Source organism: Prinia subflava, chromosome 7, assembly GCF_021018805.1.
Source record: "Prinia subflava isolate CZ2003 ecotype Zambia chromosome 7, Cam_Psub_1.2, whole genome shotgun sequence".
Lineage (NCBI taxonomy): Eukaryota > Metazoa > Chordata > Aves > Passeriformes > Cisticolidae > Prinia > Prinia subflava.
In genome coordinates this window covers 21,987,153-22,011,609 of record NC_086253.1, presented here as the reverse complement: position 1 = coordinate 22,011,609, position 24,457 = coordinate 21,987,153, and the positions used below count along the sequence as shown (strand labels likewise).

Genomic DNA, 24,457 nt, shown 5'->3' with positions numbered 1-24,457 from the left:
GAGCAGGGACTCAGGTGCGCCTCCTGCTGCAGGAGCCAGCACACATTTCAGGCGAAACGTCATGTGCCAGCAGACAAATTAATAAAAGCTGCTTTAGATATTTTAAGATATTTTTAGATATTCATAACGTGACGACCAAGCATCATTTGCAGGCTATGGCTATGAGCTAGCATGCTGCAAAGTTCTGCATCAGGTCTTTGGCACTTATAAATATTTTTCTCCTGCAGATGATTAGTTTTACCTGAAAATGGACTTCAAGAGCCAGGAAGTTTCTTAGTACAAAACCTTCACTAAACTCTCCAAAGGTCAGTAAATAAAGAATTGCCAGCCTAACATATCCCCAAGATGTGAGAATGAGAGGGAGGTGGGAGATGAAGACAGTTTAGAGCATGGATCTGCAGCTATGAGGAGCCCTGTGCACAGAACCGGGCTTATTGCCCTGCCCAGCTGGAGGTCACCCCATGGCCAGTTCTGCGGTATTTTGGCAGTGTAATTGTGGCTGCTGGGCTAATGAGGTGGGCCAACAGGCTAACATGTCCCAGTCCAGAAGCTCCTTCTCTTGATGCTTGGCAGCCTTTTCAGACCCCTTCCATGGCTGCTGTACTTTTTTTTGTTCCACAGACCGTTCATTCTTGAGATTTCTCGAGCCAACACCCAGTATTTCTGGTGTAGCAGAGGAGTTCTGCCCCAGCCCCTGCAATCCCAACCGTGCTGTGCTTCTGAAACCTTTTCTGTGAGTGTGTGTGAACTGCGGGATCTTTTTGGCTTGATTGCCTGACAGGTTTTCACAGATGTGTCCTGCAGGAAATGATCACTTGTCTCACCAATCCACAGTGCTTGTTCAAAAACATGAGTGTGACACTTCTTCAAAGGGAAAGTAGTTGAGACATTCAGCCTTCAGAAATCCTCTTTTCCTTCTAATCTCATTCTTGTACCTTAGTCGACTGTTTTGGCTAAGGTTTTCTGGAGAATGTTCCTGCTGAGATAGAAGGCTGCCTCGATAAATTGCAGCCTAAAAGGCTAAGTTTATGACTTCATATGTGATTCTCAGTGTGATAATTCAGTGGGAAGTGCTGGGCAATTTACTAGCAAGAAGTGGGATAATGTAGACAAATGGCAGCAAACTATCCAGTTGCTTTGGGGATGTTCTGTTTTCATTTGTGCTACAGCATGTCTGGATTTTTGCTTCATCTCTCACCTTGCAATTCTGTGTATTGCATTTTAAATATGCTAAGTAGATCTATTTTAGTCTAGAAGCTTTCTTACATGCACTGAAATGCATGTGTAATCAGAGATGTAGTAGGAGAGCAGGCAGATGATTTTATTTATACAGTATTACGTGGTGCAAGCTCTGACAGTGGGAACATGTGAACATACCTTAAATCCATTTTTGTATATTCCCTGCTGAGGCTGGAGAGGAGACCAGTGAGCTACCACCAAAAGAGCAGGTGCTGCAAATGGGGAGTCTACCACGGCTGGGAACACATCAGGGGAAATGGGAACCCATTTGCTGAGTCAGGATGGGAGCTTCAGCCACCCTGGCAAGCAGGGGCAGCACAGGTCTGGGATGACAGGACAGCAGAGGCAGGGAGAATAGCTTGGTAGGGGCAGATTTTAACAGTCATTTGGGGAAACGTGTGATTTTACAAGCATGTTATATTGGACTGGAAACACTCCCTCACAGTCTTCTGCTTACTGCCCTAAGTCTTCAAGTGAATTGAGCACTGTATAGCTTGTCCTTGATAGTGAAAGACCCTTTTTCACAGAAGGGTGATGGTTCAAACTGCCCCTTCTGGAAAAAGACGTGATAAAATGCCTCATCCTGCCTTGGGAAGGATCATGATGACTATTCCTGCAGTCTTTGACCTCCCTGTTGAAACTGAGATTATGAATTAGACCCACACTAAGAGCATCAGTTCACGTCATAAAAGTCAGGAGACTACCTCCAAAATGCAAGGAATGGTGCTCTGTAACCAGGTGGTAAATCACAGGAAAAAATGTAGCTCACTGGTCTCCCTGCAGCCTTGCGGTGATCTAGGAAGAAATACTGAGTAATGTCTATAACAGGTTACAAGAACCTGAAGTAGGTTATATTTGTAGCATAACTACTTTATAATGATTCTTAGTAACAAACCATTGTTAATGAAACCTATCCAGAGGCCCATCCACGCTTGGATGACTACATAATTAGTTTTATGACTATATTAAACAAGTGCATTAAAAAAAGTATGAAGAAGAAATAAAAATAGATCAGAAATAGAAAAATTAGAAGAAATAGATTTCAGAAGTCTGTCCTTTTGCAGTGCAGTAGTAATATTTATATTAAAATAGCTATTTTTAAATCTTTAATCAACACAATGAAACAATGCAGACTGTTGTTAAAAGCTCCATGGAGGTGCCCCAAGAGGACCCATTTTATGATGTATCATAAAGACAAATGTACAGTTTTTGTCAAAGAGCAAACTCTCAGGATTTTAAACTGAAACAGTGCCCTCTGCATACAAACACCATTTCAGCAATGAATATTTGCTTTAAATTCTCATTGCAAAATGGCTAAAACTTCTGTTTCTGCAGGTAAAGGGCTTGAGTGTGCATCGTGGAGAAATCAAGGCTGGGGAGCCACTGAAACCTGAATGCCTTTTTGAGTGCAAACTTTTCCAGGCTACACGTTAACCCACATTGTGATGTTATCTGATAATAATGTGAAAAAAAGTCAAATGGCCACAGGCTGTTTGAAATGAAGTCACGGGCCTTGCATTCCCCAGCTGTGGTGCAAAGGAAATGACTGATAAAAATATTTTTTCTAGCTGACCTCTGGCTTACCTTTGTCTGCCAAAGAATTTCCGGCTAATTCCCTGTTAAAGCTTTCTTGCAGCTACAAGAAGCTATTCCTAGAATCTTCTGTGTCAGAAAATACAGACCCCATCTGAGTTTGTTTATAGATGCACTTCATCTAAAAGATAAATGAAAGCTTTGTTCTAGAGATGCAAATAGTGCTTCTTAACAAAAAGTAAATTGCACTATTCCTATGTAGGAGTAGAAAGCACTTGGTATTTGATGGCTCATTATTGGAGAAAATACTTTGTCTCATTACCACTGGGTACACATACTTGGGGACAGATTCGTGAAGGGGTGTGGAGTAAGTCACTCTGTACAGGGCTGTATCAGCAGTCTGAAGCCATTCAGAACCCTGGGTCTGCTGTATTGGCTCAACATGAGGAGTCTGACCCCTAAGAAATTGATTCAGAAAGCTGGCAAGCTGAATGAGATAGGTTAGGCACAAGGTGTGACTCTTAGGGGTGTTTTGTGCAAGGCTAAGGGTTGCACTTGATGATCCATGGGGTCCCTTCCAACTCAGAATATTCTGTGGTTCTGTGATTACATTATACACCATTACTACCCAAAAACAGCCACTCTCCTGGCAGACAGAGGATGTATTCTACTCTTCCAAGATAATGAAAGTACTAACTTTCCAATATTACACATGTTATGGACAGGGAGTTCAAAGCCAAAATGCACAAGTCATGCACTGTGTTTGAAAGAAGGTGGAAGTTGCCTACCTTAGGGACAGGATCCTGGGAACTGTGGTTCCCACAGCCTTTCTACCATAACTATGGCAAGCCCCATAGCTTCACAGGTCTGAATGGGAATGGGGTTTCAAGTCCTCTCTTTTTGTGCTTTTTCCTGGGTTGGTTACAACAGCCGTCATGTCTGTTGATTTGCACAGTCAGTATGAAATCTAGTCATAAACATTGTCTAAGCATGGTGGAGTGATTTTTTTTTTCAAATCTCATTGTGTTTTGAATGCTTGATTTATTGTTAGCTGCAATGGGAAAAAAATACTGGAATTTTTCCTTATCAATACTGTCCTTAAAAATTATTTATGTGCAGGCCAAAGGAAGGCCACATGTCCCTCTGCCAGAGTGGAATTTCCATGAAATTAAGGGATAAAGGGATACACACAAGTCTGCTTCCATAGTTTATTAGTACAAACAATGCATACACAAGACTGTATATTTGTTTGAAGACTGCAATAGATTTCTAATTTAACAACTCTGTAACAAAATTTAACTAAATTTGACATTTATGAAAATATAAATCTCTGATTGGGTAGGTTTTCCCAACAATACAAAGTTTACATAAAAACATTCAATATGATCTATTGTTGCAAACCAGTTAGGAAAAAATCATTCAAGTCACTTAATATACTATATTGGCTTGTACATTGAACATTCACACACTACATTAAGTTCTAGCTTAGCATCCATTTCTTGGAAATTTGTGACATGGAATTCTGATTTTAAAAATAAGATTATTCTGTTTAAATAATTTGAAAATATTTCCATGGGTGTGCCATCTTTAAGATACACAGGTAGGGGAAAATTTTCATATCTTTTCAGATGTTGTCCGGTATATATTTTTACTTAGGAAAATGTAATTTTTTTTTTACAGCATATTTCATTTTTTCAACAATTTCTGCCTTGAAACTGGTAAAACTGTACAAAAGGCTCATAACAGTTTCTAAAGCAGAAAGTGAAGCTTGTATGTATGTGAAAGTAAGAAAAACCTGTTACAAACTTGACTAGGAAAGGACCTCTGGACGGCCTTTAAATTTAGGGAAATATTTCAGCAGATACACAAACAGTCCCAGAGTGGTCATTTGATCTGTATTTATAATGGGAAAGAACAGAAACAATACTAAGGCAAATGTTATAAGGACTAATACATGGCATGTCTGAAAACTACCAGGATTACTTTGGAGACATAGGAGATACTTTAGACTTTCTTACAACAAAATGGACAGCAACCTTTTAACATAAATAAATGAATGTCTTTAAGTGTTCATCAGTAACGCCCCTTCTCTTTCAAAAATTCTCATTACGATCTGTACTAATACACACTATGCAGACGAAACATTTCCCCAAACTAAAAATAAAACCCCAATCCCTATACTTCCTTTAAAACTCAGGAGTTTTATATTTTTTATCACAATACAGAAACCTGAAATCCCTGCATGCAATTTAAAAAAAAAGCTTTCATTCTGTTCATTAAGGCGAACAAATACTTGTTGCCTCACATGATGACATGTTAGCAGCTGACTGGCACCTACTCTTTCAGCCCAAAGATTAATCCAAATTAAAAAGAAAAATAAAAGTAGGTATTTTTAAAATTATGATGGAATGTATCAAGTGTTCCAGGTTGGCAGGTGACATCTTGTCATTGCACCATCAAGCAGAAAAACACATTTTTGCAAGTGGGTATAAAGTTGACTGCTAGCTATAGACCCATCTGGGTGATATGGAATATAAAATAGTGGTCTGACTTCTCACCAATCACTTAGAGCTTTAGTTGTAGTTAAAACAGTCTGTCAACCACAGATACGATTACCTAACTTCTGTAATAGCATAACAATTTTGATAGTATTGCTAGAAAATTTTAATCAAGGCCCTGGTGAAATTCTGGACTAAACCTTGTATTCCGAAATTAAAAAAACCCCTGCAGCCCATTTGCTTTATGTTTGCTTTTACGTTTACAGAAATGTAAGACAGGAAAAAACAGCTGGTCTGCCCTCTGCTGTTTTTATCTGTCTTCCAAGAAACTCACTGATTTTTACGTGAATTCAGAAGACATACCTAAGCAAGTATACTATTCAGATAAGCTTGCCCAGATGGTTAGTCAGTTGTCAGACGCAAAACTGTGTCCTCTGCAATCTATGGCTGAGCACACTTTCTCATAGCAGTAGCTGTGTCTTTTGGTTGGTGTTGATTCACTCACCTCAGCCTCTGTAACTGTAATGGGGCTATCCCTTGCAAATACTTCTGTTGATTCCCTCCAAATGCAGTCTGCAGTCACTTTGAAACTGTAATTGTGACACTTTGGCCTAATCACTTGTGTCGTGTTGTTGAAAATCTGACGGCTGTTTGAAGTAGCAATTTTGATTTTCAGTGCAGCATCAACTCGATCCACTACAGTGTAAGTACCTATACTTCCGTCATCAAATCCAATAATAATGTTTAAATGTCTCTGTGAGAGTGTAAGAAAAGTGGGAGTTTTATAAAGAGAACAGGCACCGATGTTTTTGCCATCTGCTAGTCTCATTACAATTAAACTAGAGACTGCACCATTGTCATCGTCTTCTTCCCCGCGACAACAAATGTACACCAGGTAGCGGCCATCACGGGACAGTCTCTGCCGCCAGATGACACCCGGAGCGTGAACCACACGAAGTTTTCCGCTGTATAAATCAAGCACATTGATGTTCTCATCACCACGGGTTATAATTCCTAGCTTCCCATTTGGAGATATTTCAAAGTCTTCCAATTTTTTTAAGAAATTGGTAGGCAATTGTACACGTCTGCAGATGACTTCCTCTGTTAGGCTCCAGATGTTCACAGTTTCAGTAGAAGTTATAAATACTATAATATCTGGGCAGTCTGGTATCAACTTAATATCCACAATGCTTGCACCATCATCACAGCAAAACTTCTTTGTTATACTGCCTGTCCAGAGACTCACTGCCAACACTTTGTTCTTTGCCATTCCAACTACAAACGTATTTGCAGTTGTTATAAATGCATTCTCTAAGGCAACTAAAATATTGCAAACTCTATGTCCTGTAGCCAGTCGCCAAACTCTGGATGCATTCTGCTCGCAGAGGGAGACTACAAACTGGTCATTATGAGTAATCATTAGCTCTGAGATTTTTTGTCCGTTAATGCGAAAGATATTTTCACCGCTAACTGTGTGCCATACATACTGGCTGCATTTATCATCTGATGTAACCATTATCTCTCCAGAAGAGGTCAGCACACAGTTTTCAACAATACCTTCATGCTTGAACACAGCTTCAATAAATCCAGTGCTGAAGTTCCACTTATGGACAGAATCTGATCCATCCAATGTGTATATTAATTCACCTCTGGCTGGCAACACCAGTCTTTGGATGGGTTTGCCAGATTTGTCAATATTTGACATAGCAGTTATGATGTCTATATCCCAGATAGAAAGGACACCACTGGTGGATAAGGATAGCAGCATGTTGTGATGATTTGATTTAATTAGCCTGACGATAGTTCCTGAGATTTCTTGTAAGCTTGCCATACACTGTCCAGTATCTCTTCTCCAAACAAAAATGGCTGAGGTATTTTCCATTGAAGCAATTATACAGTTGCCATTTTTGGACAACACGGCAGATATAAAGCGCTCATTGTGTTTAGCTCTAAACTTTTCAGCCACCTTCCACACACGAGTGTCCAGAAGTTCAATGCTGAGAGCCTTACAAATTAAAATTGCACTTTGGTCTTCGGAAAGCTCTATGCTGACAACTTCGCTGTCTTCTCTTCTGCAGTCAAAGTCATCTGTAAGCTGGGGTTTTGCAATTTCCTCTGTGTTCCAAACAGAGAGGCTACCCTCACTGTCCACCATCACCATTTCTTGGGCTGTGTCCAAAATGAGAAGGAATTTCACAAATCCACTTGAAAATTCAGAGGTCACAGTGGTCAGCTTCTCTCCACTGCCCAAGTGGAAAATGGTCGCAGTGTTCAAATACTGCCCGCAGAATGCATAAACTCCATCTGGAGAACACTGCACACAGGTCACTTCGTACCAGCAGTGGAAGTGATAGAGAGGCCAGCCGTAAATCAGATCTATTACAGTAACATCTTTACTGGCCTCCAGCCAAGCAAGTGCATGGTTGACTGATAATGTAAATCCATTGATAAAACTGGAGTCCCCTACAATTCCACAGTGTTTTGACCCCTTAATTTCCACTTCAGAGAGAAGACAGGAATTTATGTTATCATATATCAAAAGAGTGTTGTTTGTTGTAGCTACTACAAGATACTTTTCATCACTAGAAAGCTTCATCCCTAAGATAACAGATGGAGCTGTTGTAATTTGCCTTAGTAACTGGCGGGTTTCTACATCCCAAGTGCTAATGGAGCCATTTTCTAAAGCAGCAATAATTGTGCTGGGATTAAACGTAGGCAAAATCTCAGTGACATGCATGCAGCTAGATGACAGTGGCAGGCGCTCAGGGCTGTAAGTCACATCCATGGAGGAATGCAAAGGGACGATAGAGCAGTACTTGGGTCCATCCTTGTCACATTCTAGGAGGAGATGTCTGAGTTTGGGCAATGAACTTACTACTGGGAGAAGTCTCTGCTGCAACTCAGCGGAGAGTGAACCTGGGTATTTTACTACTTTGCACTTTATGCTGCGAAGGGTACTGGCCAGAAATTTCAGCTCCTTTTCTTGAGAGTAAGTATAAGCCAGTTCTATGTCAGAAAGTGCTTTATCAAACTGCCCTATTCTAATCATGGTGTACAGCCAGCTGAAGTTCATGATGACTCCATACAGAAGATCATCAGTTCTTCCACATCTTGTTAAGTGATGAATAAGCTCTGTCATTTTTCTGTGATTAATAAAAAAGATATCAGGTTCCAATGGGTTACACTGAAAGACCCATGGCTGATCTGGCGCCTGCCTGTCAAAAGCAGCCTGATCCATGCAGTGCTTTTCCTCCTGGTTCAAGCCTCTACTGTCACGGTCAGGACAACCACTCAGATACTGGTCATTGCTGTAAAAAGGTTTTCTTCGTCCACCTGACCAAACACCAAGGAAATATTCTGCCATGACTGTGTGCATTTCACGCAAGTCTTCTTCATTGTGCAGGTACAATTTCTGGGCAATTAGTTGCAAGTGCCTGTTTGCCCAAAGAAGCAGCGTTACATTTTTCACCTGTCGCTCTATTAAATACCCGTGTAAGCCCTCCTTAAGTCTTGCAATGTATATATATGGAATTCTCAGTGGGTTACTCTCTCTGACTCTCTCATTCAGTTCATACATAACACTGTTGTCAAGGGCTAAAATATCCTCCAGTTCCATTTCACTCAGGCCAGATTTGGACATAGTGATGTAACCAAGTGCCCTTGACAATAGTCTTGACCCACACTTGTTTTCTAGTGACCAAAACAACTGCTCTATGCTTTCATGAACAGTAACACAGAGGGAGGACTCATCCACATCCTTATGAGATCTCCAGTGCCTGACCTCTCTGAAGGTTAAGTTCACAAACATAGGCAGTGTGCACTTGGAGAATGCCTCATTGACATAGATTTGTTGCCCTGATGTTACTTTCCTTTTAACTCGCAGCAGCTGATGTTTCAGTACTTGACTACACATCTTTCTATCCCTTGCAGTCAATTCAATATAGTTGCTTTCTTCATGAATAAGGCACCTCAATTTTTGCAGGATCCCATGCTTGTTTGGCAGTGTTGACAAAATTATCCGTACTGAACGTGGAAGGTGAATGGGAAGCCACCAGAGCTTCCTACCATCATCACTATCTGTTAGCTGTTCTAAAGCATCGAATATAATCACCAGTGGCCTGTGAAATGAAGACTCATTCAAGAGATTTATGAACAAGTCCCGAAGGTCATGAATCTTTTTTGGGTAATTTTGTACAAGGCAACGATAGTTGACTGCTAGTTGTTCACAAATGCTTTGAAGTATATTCTTCAGATCTGTACTTGTTTCAGTGGATCCCAAAAATCTTATAACCACTACAGGGTCAGAATCTGGTCCCATCTCTTCTTGCAACCAGGAATAGGCCTAGAATGCAGAGCATAATTTAGTTTACATCTCAATTAAGCACAGTAACGAAGTTTATAAATACTGATAATCTATATATGAATAAACATTTAAAAATATTGCTGGCTGAATAGAAATGCTGTCACTGGCAGAGTTCAAAGTGGGTACACTGAATGAAATTCAAATTATATATCATCTTTGTTTAGCACAAAAAAGCTTACATTGGAGGGGACATGACTAGAATGTACTCCATAGATCCCAGGGTACTCTTCGCAAAATCTGAGTCTCACCTCTGCAAGTAAGGAGATAGAGTCGCCTATAAATAAACTTCCTTAGACTCTATACAATGTTGTTCTTGGTCAGCCACACCAGCCTACCACCTAAACTGTTTAGCATTGATTCTGACTAAGTATAAAGACCTGTCTCTAGAGGACATGGGTCAGTGTACAGGTTGCCCTTAACTGGCTGGTTACTTTAATCCCTGGCCCACAGAACTACACTTTGCCTTGGTGTACCCGCGACTTCTACTCTAAAATACTGCCACAAAAAGGAAAAAGTATGTATCTCTTGAAGTTTTCTTGGTTAGAGTACTCCAAGCCAGTGAGGATGTAACTTCTTTAAATCTTCCCAGAGTGTGCAGGCTAACACATCTCTTCACGTCACTTTATGTTATTACAGGATTTCAAAAGAAAAGCAGAATCAGAATGTCTAGGCTGACTTATGTACTCAGATAGGAAATGAGATCTTGGGTTCAAATCCCCATTTCATATATGCAGCTAATATGACTCCACAGGAAGTAGATACAGGGATTTTAAACAGTATTTTTCCCTTCTTCATTTCCTTCTGGCTCATACAGCTGTTTCCCAGCTCACTATGCTAAATTCTCTGACCACCCTGCTGGGAACTCAAAGGTTGTGACTGTCATCTGCAGAATTAGGTGTAGTGATGCCAGCCTGGTCTTTTTATGCATCTTGGCCTGCCTTGTACAAAGTGTTTCATTCATTTCCCTGTAGTACTCAGCTCAATGACTTAAACAGCATATGCCAGATAAGTAAGTATGGGTATTTTTGCAGCTTATTACATATCGATTTGTAGCCAGTGTACTAGAATAATTCTGGAATAATTTCCAATGAGAACATGAGATGGCATGACTTGGAAAGACATACTGCATTTGAGTTTAAGACTAAAACCAGAATAAGATATTTAGGTGGTTGTGGATTCATAGGGCCTCAGAGGAACAAGATGGAAAGAAATCATTCTAAAATATACATTGTTAATTCCAAATATATGGATTCCTATTGGACTTCTAGGAACTTTGATAAACTATATTTGTTTTGGCTAGGCACATGACAGAGATAAGTTATTATTGAAAGGTAATACTTTTCTTCAAATGTGTATAATAATATGCTGAATACACATGTTATTATTTTTATTTTATATATTGAGGGCAGATAGATCTGTTGAGAAAAGAAATAATTAATCTAAGTGGGCCTTTACACACATTAATGCTGTCAACATGACCTCAGTATGTAAGATACTTATTTACCTTCTTCGCTGCTTCAGCTAACAAAAGAGTCTTCCCTGTGCACGGTCCTCCATATATGATAAGAGGGTTAATGTGCCCTATTTTTCTAGGTAAAACATATTTGTGAACTATGCTTAATGCCTCACATCTATATTCATAAAAAGTAGAGTACGTTTTACATAGCGATGAGTGTTGAAGGACTTCATCGTACAGCATGTCTGTCTCTGTATCAAAATTCTGCTGCACTGTAGCTTGGATTATATCAATCATGTCTTCATAGAACTGTTTACCAAGTCCTTCAATGTAATGGCTCTCCACTTCTTGGGAGTAACCAAGTTTCATGTCACAGTGGGTGACAGATGTGTACACTCTCAGATTGGATGATGCAACGATGGTAGGAATGAATTCATCCCTGAGCTTGATCAGTTTCTCATGTGCTTCAGGATCTCGTAGAAACTTCCCAGCTTTGTGTACCACATCCATGTATTTTCCCATCTCTGGAATTTTAACGAAACGCTCAATGTTGGCAATTTTCCGGATGTAGCAAACACACTTCTTTAGGAAAGCTGGTGTTTGTTTACCCAAGGCAAAATCAAGTTCATCTTCAATAGCTGGGGATGAAAAGAGAACACAAGAGTCTCTGTCAACTTTTCTTTATAAACAGTTCAAGAACATGCCCTACCCCCAACAGGCAGACTTGATTGCATTTGTTCTCTGTAAAAAACAGAAAAAAACAAACTCAGAGAATTTTGCTGGGTGCTTTTGTATCGGTTTTAGTCTCAAGCAAGCACAACAAACCCTTTCCCCTCTTTAGTTATATGAGAAATGCAAACAAATATATTTTCATGTTTGTGGAAAGGTTGACAGAAAAGACAATAAATGAATACATAGAAATTGTTAGTGTGAACTTTACCAGAGGAAAGATATCTCTTTGCTTGGCTGTGTTTCATTTTTCCTTTCTCATACAGCAATTTCACAGCAGTCTTAAAAATCTTCTTAATCTCTTCTGATATATCCTGCCATTTGTTCTCATTCATAGAATTTGAAGAAGATTCCATCTTTTAAAAAATATCCATAGTTAAAAAGTAGGTGTAATACATACGTATACAACTTCAGAAAGTAGAAGTCTAATATTCAAGGCCAAAAATAACATGGTAACAGAGAAACACATGCACTAACAAAAATAAATAAACATTTTATACTGCAGATGATCATATTGTATTCCATTTTAGAATTTTAAGTTATCTCCTTGGAGTATTTTCTAAATCGCTAGTGTAGGCAGCTAAGGTAATATTTTTCCAGAATAAGGCCAATAACACCTTTATAAAAAGAGATTTTGAGAAACAAGCCTGAAATAATGATAATAAAGCAGCAGCAATTCTGCTAAAATTATCACTCCTTTAATGAGACGTAATAATGATAATAATTTAAACTTGGATCTCAAAACTGCAAATGAGGTTCCTGGTACCTGTAATTAAGTGCCTTATATTAGCTACCATATTTTAAAAATACAGGATTATATGTGACATTCCATTCATTCATTCATTGCTATAGCAACAATAATCTTAGCTATCATCAGAGAGCAACTCTAACATAAATTCACTAATCCTTTCTGATGGTATCTTGCAAATGCCATGCTGGTGCTTTCTCTAAAGCAGCTAGGTTTTATTTACTGCCCTGAAATACTTCAGGGGTTTCCAGTTTTCTTGGAGTTTATCTCCAGGATAAATTCCCTAGCAGCTCTTTCTTGACAGAGCTGAGTATCTTTTATTACTTTCTATAAGTTTATGAGATGTAACTCTGTGTTACATCTTTAGGTTACGTTACATCTACATTACAGCTTTAAATTATTAACACCTTTCAAAGTTATTTTAAGTTATGAACATTAAGTCATTTAAGTTATGAACATCTTTTACTTAGTTCCATGTTAGCCAGTAGCTTCAGGAAAAGTACAAAGATTTAATAACAAAAAACCCTAGGAATACAATATGCACTCAAAATGAAGCGTAAACTCTTTTAAGGACTTCATTTTTTGTACACTAAAATATGTCCTTAGGTATATATGGGATGTGTGGGAGGGTAGAACTGAGCCCCGAAAAATAAAAACAGTTTTTATCATCATCAACTAAAGAAAAATGCCTGCTTTAAAAATCACGATTAAATGTTACATCAGAATACAGTTAACAAGTTATAAGTATGATATCTGACTCAGCACTTGTTTGACTGTTAGTTTTCTTCTGTGGGGATAGAAAGGAAAATGTGTATTTCCTCTGCAAGTCCTGTTCATTAAAATCTAGCAAATGAACAGTACAAAGCAGAAGAGCCTGAGTTCTCTATGTTCCAACATCAGGGAAGGGAAATCTGTACAACTCTCCCACTAACCCCTAAGCTGGGTTAGGGTTAGACCCGAGTTCACTTGCTCTAGATAGCAGAGAGCGCATCAACACAGGAGTTGTGTTCCTTGGTGTTTTGCAGCTGCCCCTTCACCATGCACAGGAAGGGAGCACCACAGCAGCAGTTGTTCATGTGTGGACAGGGCTGTGGAACTTAATTCAAAGACAACACTAACTGCCTGGTCTTGGGGACTGCCTGCCACTGTAAAGAACAGAGAAAAAAATTTGTGAGCAGGTGACTATGACTTACCGTATTCTGGTAGTTCTTCAGCATTTCTGATTTTGGTCTGAGGTAATATGTTGGCGGCACTGCATTCTCATCCCTGCAGTACCACTCTTCTAAAATCCTTGTCTCTAGCTTGGCCTCTACTGCAGCATCCAGGATCATTTCAAATTCTGCTGACTCAACTTCCCCTGGTATTCGGATGTTCCCATACTTCTCTCCCAACAGGCCCTATGTATTTACAGAAAAGTAGGGATGAAATTTTTCTTTTTCATTATGCATAAACCATCCTCAGGGCATGAATTTCCTAAAAGTAAGTCTGGTAGTAGTGTAATGACTTTGAAATTCCTAGGAAGGGAAACAGATACTGTGTGACAGGAATGACTGTTAAGGGTACTGTACTGAGCTATATTTTACTATCATGACTTAGAAAATTTCAAGTAGATGTATTATCTCTCATAGTACTAACTAGTAGTAAAAATACAAAGGCATTCAAAAGAAATAATTAAAAAATAACCTGCATACTTAGCACAGTATTGACTCATGTATTATTGAGTCCATTAGTCACCGGTTGAGATTATCCTCACATGCAAAAGCAAATTGAAATTGTGGCTTATACCAGCAAGAATCAGTGTTGCAGAACCACAAGCTGCTTTGCTATCTTCTGTTCTTGTTGTCTTAGCCCCAGCAGCTGTCCACTGAATGAACAGTGGGGCAAGGAAGGTACAAATTCAGAGTAGAACCCTATTTTAGTACCTCTGCATAAAGGTAAAGGTTTGTGTAAGTCAGTTCTTAAATTGGGGCACAGGAGACATTTCCCTTTAAAAAATGAGGATTAAAATATTGGCTGTGGTGCTCTAAATATACTCTTTTAAAATAAATTTATTTCTGTAGTTTACTGTATGTAAACATTTTGTAAAAATACGATTTTAATGTCCTACAACTTCATGGACAGTGATATTACAGGAAATTGCTGCAATCTGTTGACAATTTTTTTTCAGATTTGTGATCATCAGATCAATTCTACATTAAATACTTGGTCCACAGAAGTCAGTGAGAATTCTTACTTAATTTAAAATGTGATTTTTAAAAATTCTTTCCTCATTTTAAATGTATTCAGCAAAGATCTTGCGTTAATGAGAAAGAATACTTAACGTGGAGAGGAACCAACAGTATCAGAATCTTGATTTGAATCAAAAAGATCTCTTAGTAATGCTAATGCAAATATAGTAGTGCCCTAGAAATGTAAATGAGCATGTTTGTAAATAATACCTAAATATTCTTTATTTTTAAACCACTCATCATAATGAGAAGCTGTTTTAAACTCTTCTAGCAGAAGAACACCCTGAAAATTATCAACGGATGATGATGAAGCCTGCTTCACCATCAAAAAGCATGAAGCAGCAAGACACTGCTGAACCCAGCTATGTTGGCACATGGTACTCCAGTGGCTCACCATGCCAGGTGCTGCAGCCCCAGAGCACACATGAGAGCAGTGCACAAACACTTACTAATCCTTCCAGGGAAAATTAGTTAGCTCAGACCCCACTTGACATTGTGTAAACTAACCTGGGTGATTTTTGCCAGGAGCAAGCTAGGGAGAACTCATGAACTACCATCCTGGCTCTGATGGCAAGCAGTTGGCATCCTCCACAGAGGTGCACTGACAAAAGAACTGGTGGACAGGAACAAGTCAATGTCTGTCCACTGCTCAGGAGAAGTGAAGGAAGGTAGGAATTGTTGTAGTTCATGTAGCCCAGGATCCAGTTTCTGACAAGTCACAGCATCCAAGTCCTTCAAGAAGCTTCTCCAATAGAGAGGCTTTAGGGGAAAGTTGCCTAGCTGCCCTTTCAGATCCTACCACAGCTCCATTCAGGGTACACATCAGTGAGTCAGGAGAATGCAATGAATGTATTCAGCAACTAGAATTATATAATAATAAATTTAATGGAATAAAATGATCCAGTACTTCTATAATCCAAATTTAGTTTTGATTTGTGATTGCTCCAGCTAGTAGCTCCCCTCAGAGAGGGCTATGTTGCTTCAAATAATGAGATAGCTGGGGAAAATTTTGAAGCTTTTACTGCTCTGATCTATTCATAGAGCCCTGTAATTTTGGAGTTCTGAAGCTGCAGAGGTTAAACAAAATACAGTATTATTTTCCTTCTTCATTCAAGTGAGGTTAATAACTTATATCAATACTGAATTGGAAAGCCTCTTCACATTCAGGTTGACATAGAAATCTCATAAATTTCTCTCAGAGAAACTTCTACCTTGTATAGAAATTAAATTCATTAGGCTACACTTTTTCTGAATGTAAGTCCAGTGGATTCAATAGACAGTTGTCTGAGCAAAGATCAATAGCTGGGCCCTTCATTAACCATACTAAAATGTCAACATTATTATGTCTGATTTTAATGTACTGCATTTAATCAACGAGATTTGTTTTGGGACTATTCTGTGTACTTTTCCGCTTCTCTGGTACAGGTTATGCTGTTCTCTCTCCACTGTATTATAGTTAAATAATGATGGGTTTTACTTTAAAATAAAAAGACATTTTTATACCTCTCATCTCACGTCATTGCAAAAGACATTATGTAAATAATCTTGTATTAGGGATTATCCTCCTGACTACTTGAGCAAAACACAATAAAAAGGAATTCTGACATGATCCAGCAAACCCTAAATACAGTGCTAAGCAGGTGGATCATTTAGAGTAGCACTGCAGCTGTGTTCCTGTTAGAGCCCTAACAGAAGTTACCTGAGGTTCTGGTATTAATACCAGACTCAGTGTAGTCATTTGAAGAATATTCTGGTAGAAAATGTTATAAGGTAGAAAACTCTTCATGGAGTCACTCTTGTGCTTTCTCGTAACTTCAGACAAGCCACAAAATACAGTCCAGTTTTACTGGCCTTTTAATGGAGGCATTGAAACAGAACTCTTCATTTTTCTGGAGAGTACAAAAGTGAATAACACTGGTTTTCTGAAGGACTGGGGTATCACACCCCAAGCTGGGAGGAGGAGGCATGCTGAGTAACTGCAGCTGTTTTCTACTGAGAAACTAATGCTCAAATGCTGGGTTACACCACATAGACACACCAGGTTCCTGGGGAACAGTTCTCTACCCAAATGCACCTTCCTCTAGATGCACTGCATGTTTCCATCAGTAGTGGCACTAGTAAATTAAAAAAAAAAAGACTAAGTGGTATAAACAGACTATATGTATTTGCTGGAATTTTAATACACTGTTTCTAAGGCTGCTTGACAGCCTTAGGATGGGTGCATTTGCAGGCACAGGCTGTGAAAACTGCATCTTCCCACGTTAGAGGTGAGGCTTGAAAGTACCTCCTTCCCTTCACTCTTCTGGTGTTATTCTGGTTAAATTCTGGTTAAATCTGTATAAGGGTAATCCATGATAGTACCACAAAACAACTCAAACCTTAGAGGCTTTAATGAGAAGCTGCGAACTGCACTTTTCCTTCAGGAGCTTCAGTGTTTGAACTGCATCTCTGTCAGAGGCTTGCAGCGTATCTGCAAGCCTCTGGGAATATCTGCTCCCTCTCTGTTTTCCTATACATTCAAGTAAATGTAGATTTCCTCTTAGAAAAATAAAGAAAAATGAAGCAACAGGATTGAAAGTAAATATAATTTCTCATGATCTTCATGTTGTTTCATACTTAGTCTGTAAATAAGAATTACCTTTATTTCAGATCATTTTGAAATATAATACAGTACTCTACAGTGAGAACCTAAAACTTCAGTTTGTGATAACAATATTGCAGCATTTTGACGATTATTATTGGGCATTATTTCTAAAGGGAACAGTAATGTTTACACTGTGTTCATTATCAAGAGACAGTTTCATATGCAGACTCGTGAACCAAAATCTCCTACCTGATGAGTCATTTTCCTTTCATAGTAAAACAACACATTTAACTCTCATTAGATAGAAGGTGATTGAACTAAATAAAACGACCTGGCTGACAAACATATAAAACCCTCAGCAACCGTTTGTGTCTAACAAAACTTTACAGAATTAACACAGAGCAACCTCAGCAGTAGCCTTATTAGCTTTCACAAAATCACAGAAATGGGTTGGGTTGGGAGAGACCTCAGAGATCATTTACTTCCAAGCCCCAGCCTTGGGCAGGGACACTTTCCAACAGACAGAGCTGCTCAGAGCCTCATCCATTGGGGTTTCCATCAGAGATGCTTTGTTCAGCCTGAGGCTGAAATCACTATTAAATGAAGGTTAAAAACTACTGTCTGTAATATTGGAAATATTTTTCATTCTAATATTCTTGGTGTGGAAAGAAATTAAAATTGTAGGTGCAGTCACAGTAATGACCAAGAAGAGGACACAAAGAAGATTTAGATTTGATCTTGAGATATGAGAGATTCATATTGCATGTCATATTAGTTCAGACATCACTAAAATATTCATGAATTCTGATTCCATACATTATATTAAACCAGAACATGCTGAAATTTTAGATACATTTAATTGCAGCTAAGATATTTGGTGGTAATTTTAATAAAAAACAGCTGTCAAATAACAGCAAATTATATTAATTACTGATTGGTTTAATTATTCTTTTTTAAAGAAATTCTCTATTGACATCTGCAAATGAAGCCATTTGAGAAGTCAGATTTGTAATGTTTTATGGAGTAGTTTCAGGTACTTGTCAACTTAAGAGCAACACATTTTTTTTGCCATTTTGCCAGCAGAGATCTGATCCAATGATCTTTGCTGGGCTAATTGGAATCAGTCCTATTTCTTGGTCTTTGTGAAGACGTGTGACACTGAAACGCATACATATGTACTCTCTGCCTCTTCTCAGAGCAGTCCTGGATTGCCAGATTTTTGAAGAATAAGCCTTCAAGAAATCATCTTTGAAGGAATTAAATCTAACCACAGTTATTTTTTTAACTTAATATACTTCATTGTGTACAGGACTAAGCACTCCTTAAACAATTTGGTTTTTACAAGATCCACGAGGAATTAGGAAGCATTACTGTCCCCATATGCCACAGGAATTAAGAGCAGGGCATTAAGCCTGGGCCAGGACTCAGAGCTGGGACAGGCATGCAATGGTTAGTCATAACCACATAGTGGAAGCTGTTTTTCCTAATTCTCAGCTCTGTCCTTCTTACAAAAAAACTGCTCACTACTGAAGGAGGAAAGCCTTGCTTGACCCCTTGTGATGAGGTCCTGAGTGAGTCACATTTCAGCCTGCTAAATTAATATAAACTTAAACTAAGATTGCTTCTTCAAAGTAGAACAGCTCCATCAGGAGAATGAGTATCTCACATTATTGAAGAGGTGCTCAATGCTTCACACTGTGGGCTGGAAATTGGAGGAATTTAGGTGCTTTTAGAACACCGTGGGGTATTAAGTTCCTCTGTTGTCAGGGGTTGGGAAAGGCTGGTGTTACTGATGTCCCAGAGGTGTCCTTCTACCATTCCCATGAGAGCTGTGGATTGCAGTCTGGATCATGCCGTGCCCCTCAGCAGGAGGACTCACACAGAAATCTGGTGTAGCTCATGGGCAACCACCTGGAGTAAAGCACGTAATAACCAAGCACACCCATGGCGCAAAAACCCTCTTCCAAAACCTCCCCTGAACTGGAAGAAGGACAAATCTGTGGTCACCAGGTATAAACCCTACTCATCAGGCTTCACAGTGTGCATGGTGGGGTAACAGTCACACATCAAAGACCCTGCTACTGCAGCTTCTTTCACTGCAGGCAATCTCATAGCATTGTATAAGCAACGGAACATTACTGCAACAGAAACATTAATGTTATCTTCCCACGGCTTGCATAACTAACAAGGGCTACAAAGTCCTCTGGATCCCTCTCTCCCCTATGGTCACTTACTATTCATTGCCTTCTCTTTATCCTGGGGTTAGAGATCTAGCGCCCTGCTTCCACAGCCTTTGTTTGTAGGCTTCCTGCCTTTTGTAGTAAAATCTTTCTTGTGAAATAAAACCTTTTTTCCTCTTTGAAGCCATATGTTTCAGTCAAGTAGCCATTTTTTCTCAAATACATTTTTTTCTCTACTGCTTAATGGGATGTTCACATATGCATCAGCTGAAAAAAACATGTTACTATGTAGAGGATCAGACTTCTATAGACAAGAGAGACACAAAAAGAAAAGTGAAATATTGATTTATAAATTAAAAAAATAAAAATTTTATAAATAAAATTGATATTTAGCAACAGGCTTAAAAGACCTCAGATTTCATCCAAATATTTTTTTCTAGAAAGCATACTTACAGTAATCAGATTCCAATATCCATCAGTTTCTTTCAGTTACCATATTTGTATGTATGGAGACAAAATCACTTCAGTGTAACTACAAGAAATACTCCATTGTTTACAAATCTTATTTTTATGTGCATGCTGGCTACATTCTATGTCTTGTCTTTCATATTGAATTTGGAGGTTGTAAGACAGGGCACATACAAACCTGCCTAGGAAGCCATTCAAGTTAAGGAAGGCACACAATTGTAACATGTCAGCATGTTTGCCTTCCTTGTCTGCAGAAATGCGGGCTTAAATGATATAACCAAATATACAGTAAACCACATCTTGAAAACCTGAAACAAATCGTCAGGATACCACTTTTTAAGGGCCTTTTATTTAACATTCCATCCTAAGAAATTTAGTACAACTATAGATCTTTCTGATTTCTTGCAACTATATGATAACTCTTAACAGTATCCTGTAGAAATCACTTATGTGATATAAAATGTGCAGGTGCAGCCAGACATATTTCCATAGAAAAAAAGAAAACTAAAATAACAGGATTAGGTGGGTCCCTGCCTGCCAGCCCTTGAAACCAAGAATTTACTACCAAAAAACAAACAGAAAAGAATGTCCTATTTTATTATTTTTTCATAACTTAAGGGAACAATAGCCAACTCATTTCAAATTCAAAGCAAAAATGCTAATGGCTAAACAAGAGTGAATCATCAGAACTAAAACCAGAAGACTATGTTCACTTCAATTTATCTCAATGGAATATACATGTTAATTGCTTGTTAGGGCAAACTCCAAGCCATTGTACTGAAATCAAGGTGAAGAAAGATGCAATACTATGCTTAAACTAAGCCATGGTTCAGGAAGCTGGAGTTCCAGAGTAGCTGGTGCCCAGGAGATGTCCTGAAAATAGCTGCCTCTACTTCTTTTTATTGTACTTCTAGCTGCAGTGAGGTACAGTGTAAAGACCTCATGACAGAAACACAGGGAGACTGTCCTCCCAATAAATAAATACATTTGATGACTTTTCTTCCCTATCAAAGGAAAAAAGTTATATTGCATTGTTATTAAGTCTCATAAAAATACTACCATTAGAAAGTAAAAATATGAAAAAAGCACAAAAATGTCATTATCTGTGATTTCTGGGATGTATAGGTCAAAGTGTCTTTTAGAGCAGCATTATTCCTCTGTGCCAAGAGTTTTAAGGGAGTGTAGCTTATCAGACAGAACATTAGAGCTGCTGCAGATCTCTTAAATCTTCTTTCCACTTTTACTACATCTCAGTATGTAAACTTGTATATTCCTGATACTTTTGCCACTGACTCAGAGTGCCTGTCTGTAAAATGAGACTAATGATAGCTTGCAAAATAACCATTTTATTTTGACTATTTCTATTTTGATATACAAAGGATGTGTATTTATGTATCAGCAGGGATGGAACTGTTATTTTACACTGTGTCCTTTTTAATTTTTAAGGGAAAAAGGATAACATAGAGCAGTATCAAACATTTTCACTTACTTTTTCTCCATAAGTTGAAGCTGTAAATAAATAAAATTACTTTTTGAACTTCAGCTGACTGTAGAAAACACAAGAAATACAATTTTTAATTGAAGTTGCTGGAGCGAATAGGAAACTGGAAGCATCATAAAGACATTTCTGTACTGAGAATTGTTTTTCCACCTGCCCGGATATATATTTATGTTCCTTGGCTTGAGAAATATTGCAGGGTGTTGTTTCACAGAGCCATGCCCTAATTTCTCTCTTCCCTGGAGGCACTGCAGAAGTACCCTGGGGGGACTATATGAGTTTCAGAAACTTGAAACTTCAGGTCTTGGTTTCAGTTCCATGAAAAACAAAAAGGACTGTTGAACTACCTTGTAAGAAAACTGACTGCAGTTGGAACTGGAAGGATGAGGTGCAAGTGCTGAAGTGTTTTGCTGTGAGTACAGTTCTTGACATAAAAGGTATAGAAAAGAAGAAAATGATGGTGGAGTTTCTTGATGCTTGACCTGTCTTTCAGAAAATTAAAGAGATCAGCCAAATCTGGTTGTAAATGAGCCAATTCTCTCAACTCTGAACTTCACCCACAGTGTGGTATTTTTAAATCTCAAAGCTTTTCCCTAGTGGTAGGGAGATATGAAACAAGGATGAGTAATTTCTCAGGACACAGTGTGTAGGAGCTACCAGTCTATCATACAGAGTGAACGTGCTTCCTCAGAAGAAATTCATGACCTACTTCCCTGATACAGTTTGCTTCATCAGAACTCTCCTTTCTCCTGGCTGAGAAAGGATCAATGGTCTTCCTCCACAATATCCCTGCCTTCTACATGATCATGCAGCAGCACCAATTTCATTTTGTTGCCTTTTCCTTCATTGCTTATCATTGCTCAGCCCGAGCCCAGGTTTTTGATCATCCCGAGCATAGATGCAGGTGAGAAAATCAGTTGAAAAAGATATAATTAGGGAAGAGGTCAGCGAATAAAGATAGCATAGAGGAAGGACTGGAGATTTTGCCTACCTCTGCCTAAAGATCTGAGGTGCTCACTCACTCTGATTCACCTCCAAACAAATGTGTATTTCTCACTTCTCTATTTTTGAAGTTGCAGGGGAGATTTCTTGACAGGCATGTACATTTTTCATTTCACATAAAGCTTAGGACCTTGCAGGTAATTCCTACTGCAGTCCAGATTTCTGTCAACTCCCTGACAGGTCCTGTAACATTTGACAAGAGTGGAACTGGGTAGAAAAACAAACCAAAAGGGTTAGGTTTAATAGAAGACTGTAGCACATAGCCCAGACTGAAGTCAGTAACCTTGTCTGTGGAAATCACTACCTGTCTTACAGAGAATGAGGAATGCAACTTTCTTGGAAACAGCGAGGAGATCAATATCGTCTTTTAGAGGAAGGCATGGTGGTGTAACCTTCCCTGCTTTGTAGAATAATCAAAACACTCATCCAAGCTGGAAAGAACTGTGATCTGAAACCCTGTCTTGCATCTCACAGGTGAAGTGTGGCTAATGGGGAAAAGCTTCTTCTACTACCGGTGTTTAATGTGCCTTCCTGAGTATCCAGGGACACAGGTATCATGGAGTCAGAAAGGAAGAAGGTACTCTGAGCCTATCAGTGTAGCCAGCTGGGAGGACAGGGCACTCTGACTTCTGGACACCAAACCCTGGAGTTAAAAGCTGGCATTCCACTGTATTCTTACTGTCCTCTGCGGTATACTTTGTATGCAACAAGAGGCCATATCTTTATTTCCAGTGAAATATTCTCTTTCTTATGTTTATCAGAAAGGCAGCTTAGTTTCTATATTCCTATTCTGGGATGGTATTTATGTGTTAAATGGTGAGGCAAAGAGCTTAGATTGAGCTAAATTTGGGCAAGGCAAAAAGGGCTGAATAAGACACTTAAGGGATTGACAGAGGCATCTAGTCTGTAGTAACCTCCAAAGTTGCAGCAGCTGAGAAGGGGTTATTAGAACTGCAAAACCTGTCCAAATCCCACTGTACACACATACACACACCTTACTGGAAACAGACTTATATATTTGTGCCTATAAATATATATATGCTTTTTTTGTAACACAGTTATGCTGTGTGTTCTTAGTAACATACCCAGCCACTATGAAGGTATTAGAAAGTGTTCATTAATGAGTATTATCATAGGCAGAGATAGCTGATGGTGTAATGGAATTTTCAATACCTTTCCTGACTGGAACTAGGGTTACTGAAGCTATTTGTGGTGGTCCTTGGACCATCCACAGAGGACAATTCACTCCCTTGCAGAGTGCACAACCCCTAGGCTGCTTGAGTTAGTAGTGACTTTCCTTTGGGAAGTCCCTTTGAAAGACTTCCTGGTACCTCAAGGTGAGCAAAAGTACTTCAACCCATGAGCCTTTGCAGTTCTGTGTGAATATTTTGTACCCTATTGGTTATTTCCCTTGTTCTTGGTTTTGGATCCTTTCTCTGATTGGTCTTTTTCCCAATTCCTTTCCCCACTGGCCAAATTGTGAAACCACACCCCTGGCTACTCTATATAGTCCCTCTCCCCCAGCACCAACTCATTTTTTCCTCTCTGGACTGTGTGGAATGAAAAAGCTCTCCTGGAGGTTAGAAAGACCCCGTCCCTCTGCTTTTACTGCAGCGTTGCCCAGGGTGGCAAACGTGGCTCTGCTGCTCAGGCAGCTTCACAAGAACAGATGACTCTATATCTGAGAGTGCACCAGAGCTGATCACTCTGCACCTGAGAGTGCACCAGAGCTAAGCTCTCTGCACCTGAGAGTGCCTGTACCTCCGTTGATGTAGGTGTGTTTTTATAGACACTTCTAGCGAGGAAGGTCATGGCACTTTCACCTCTGGACCAGACCACAACAGCTAGTTGTAATGTGACCTGACATTTAACTGCAAATTTCTTTTTTTATTTTTCCCCCCCCTTCTTATTAGAGCTAAACAGATTGGTAA

At 39.1% G+C, this 24,457-nt stretch overlaps 1 protein-coding gene across 1 annotated transcript in view; it reads right to left on the bottom strand.

Moving 5' to 3' along the window:
- Window positions 1–4,008: 4,008 nt before the first annotated feature.
- NWD2 (NACHT and WD repeat domain containing 2) overlaps window positions 4,009–24,457 on the bottom strand; it is a 55,691-nt gene continuing 35,242 nt past the window's right edge. The window contains exons 4-7 of the mRNA XM_063401749.1: window positions 13,760–13,963; window positions 12,030–12,174; window positions 11,138–11,727; window positions 4,009–9,612 (exon numbers count right to left, since the gene is read on the bottom strand). Of these exons, the coding sequence (XP_063257819.1) occupies window positions 5,677–9,612; window positions 11,138–11,727; window positions 12,030–12,174; window positions 13,760–13,963 (4,875 nt within the window). The 3' untranslated portion in view covers window positions 4,009–5,676. The remainder of the gene's footprint in view (window positions 9,613–11,137; window positions 11,728–12,029; window positions 12,175–13,759; window positions 13,964–24,457) is intronic.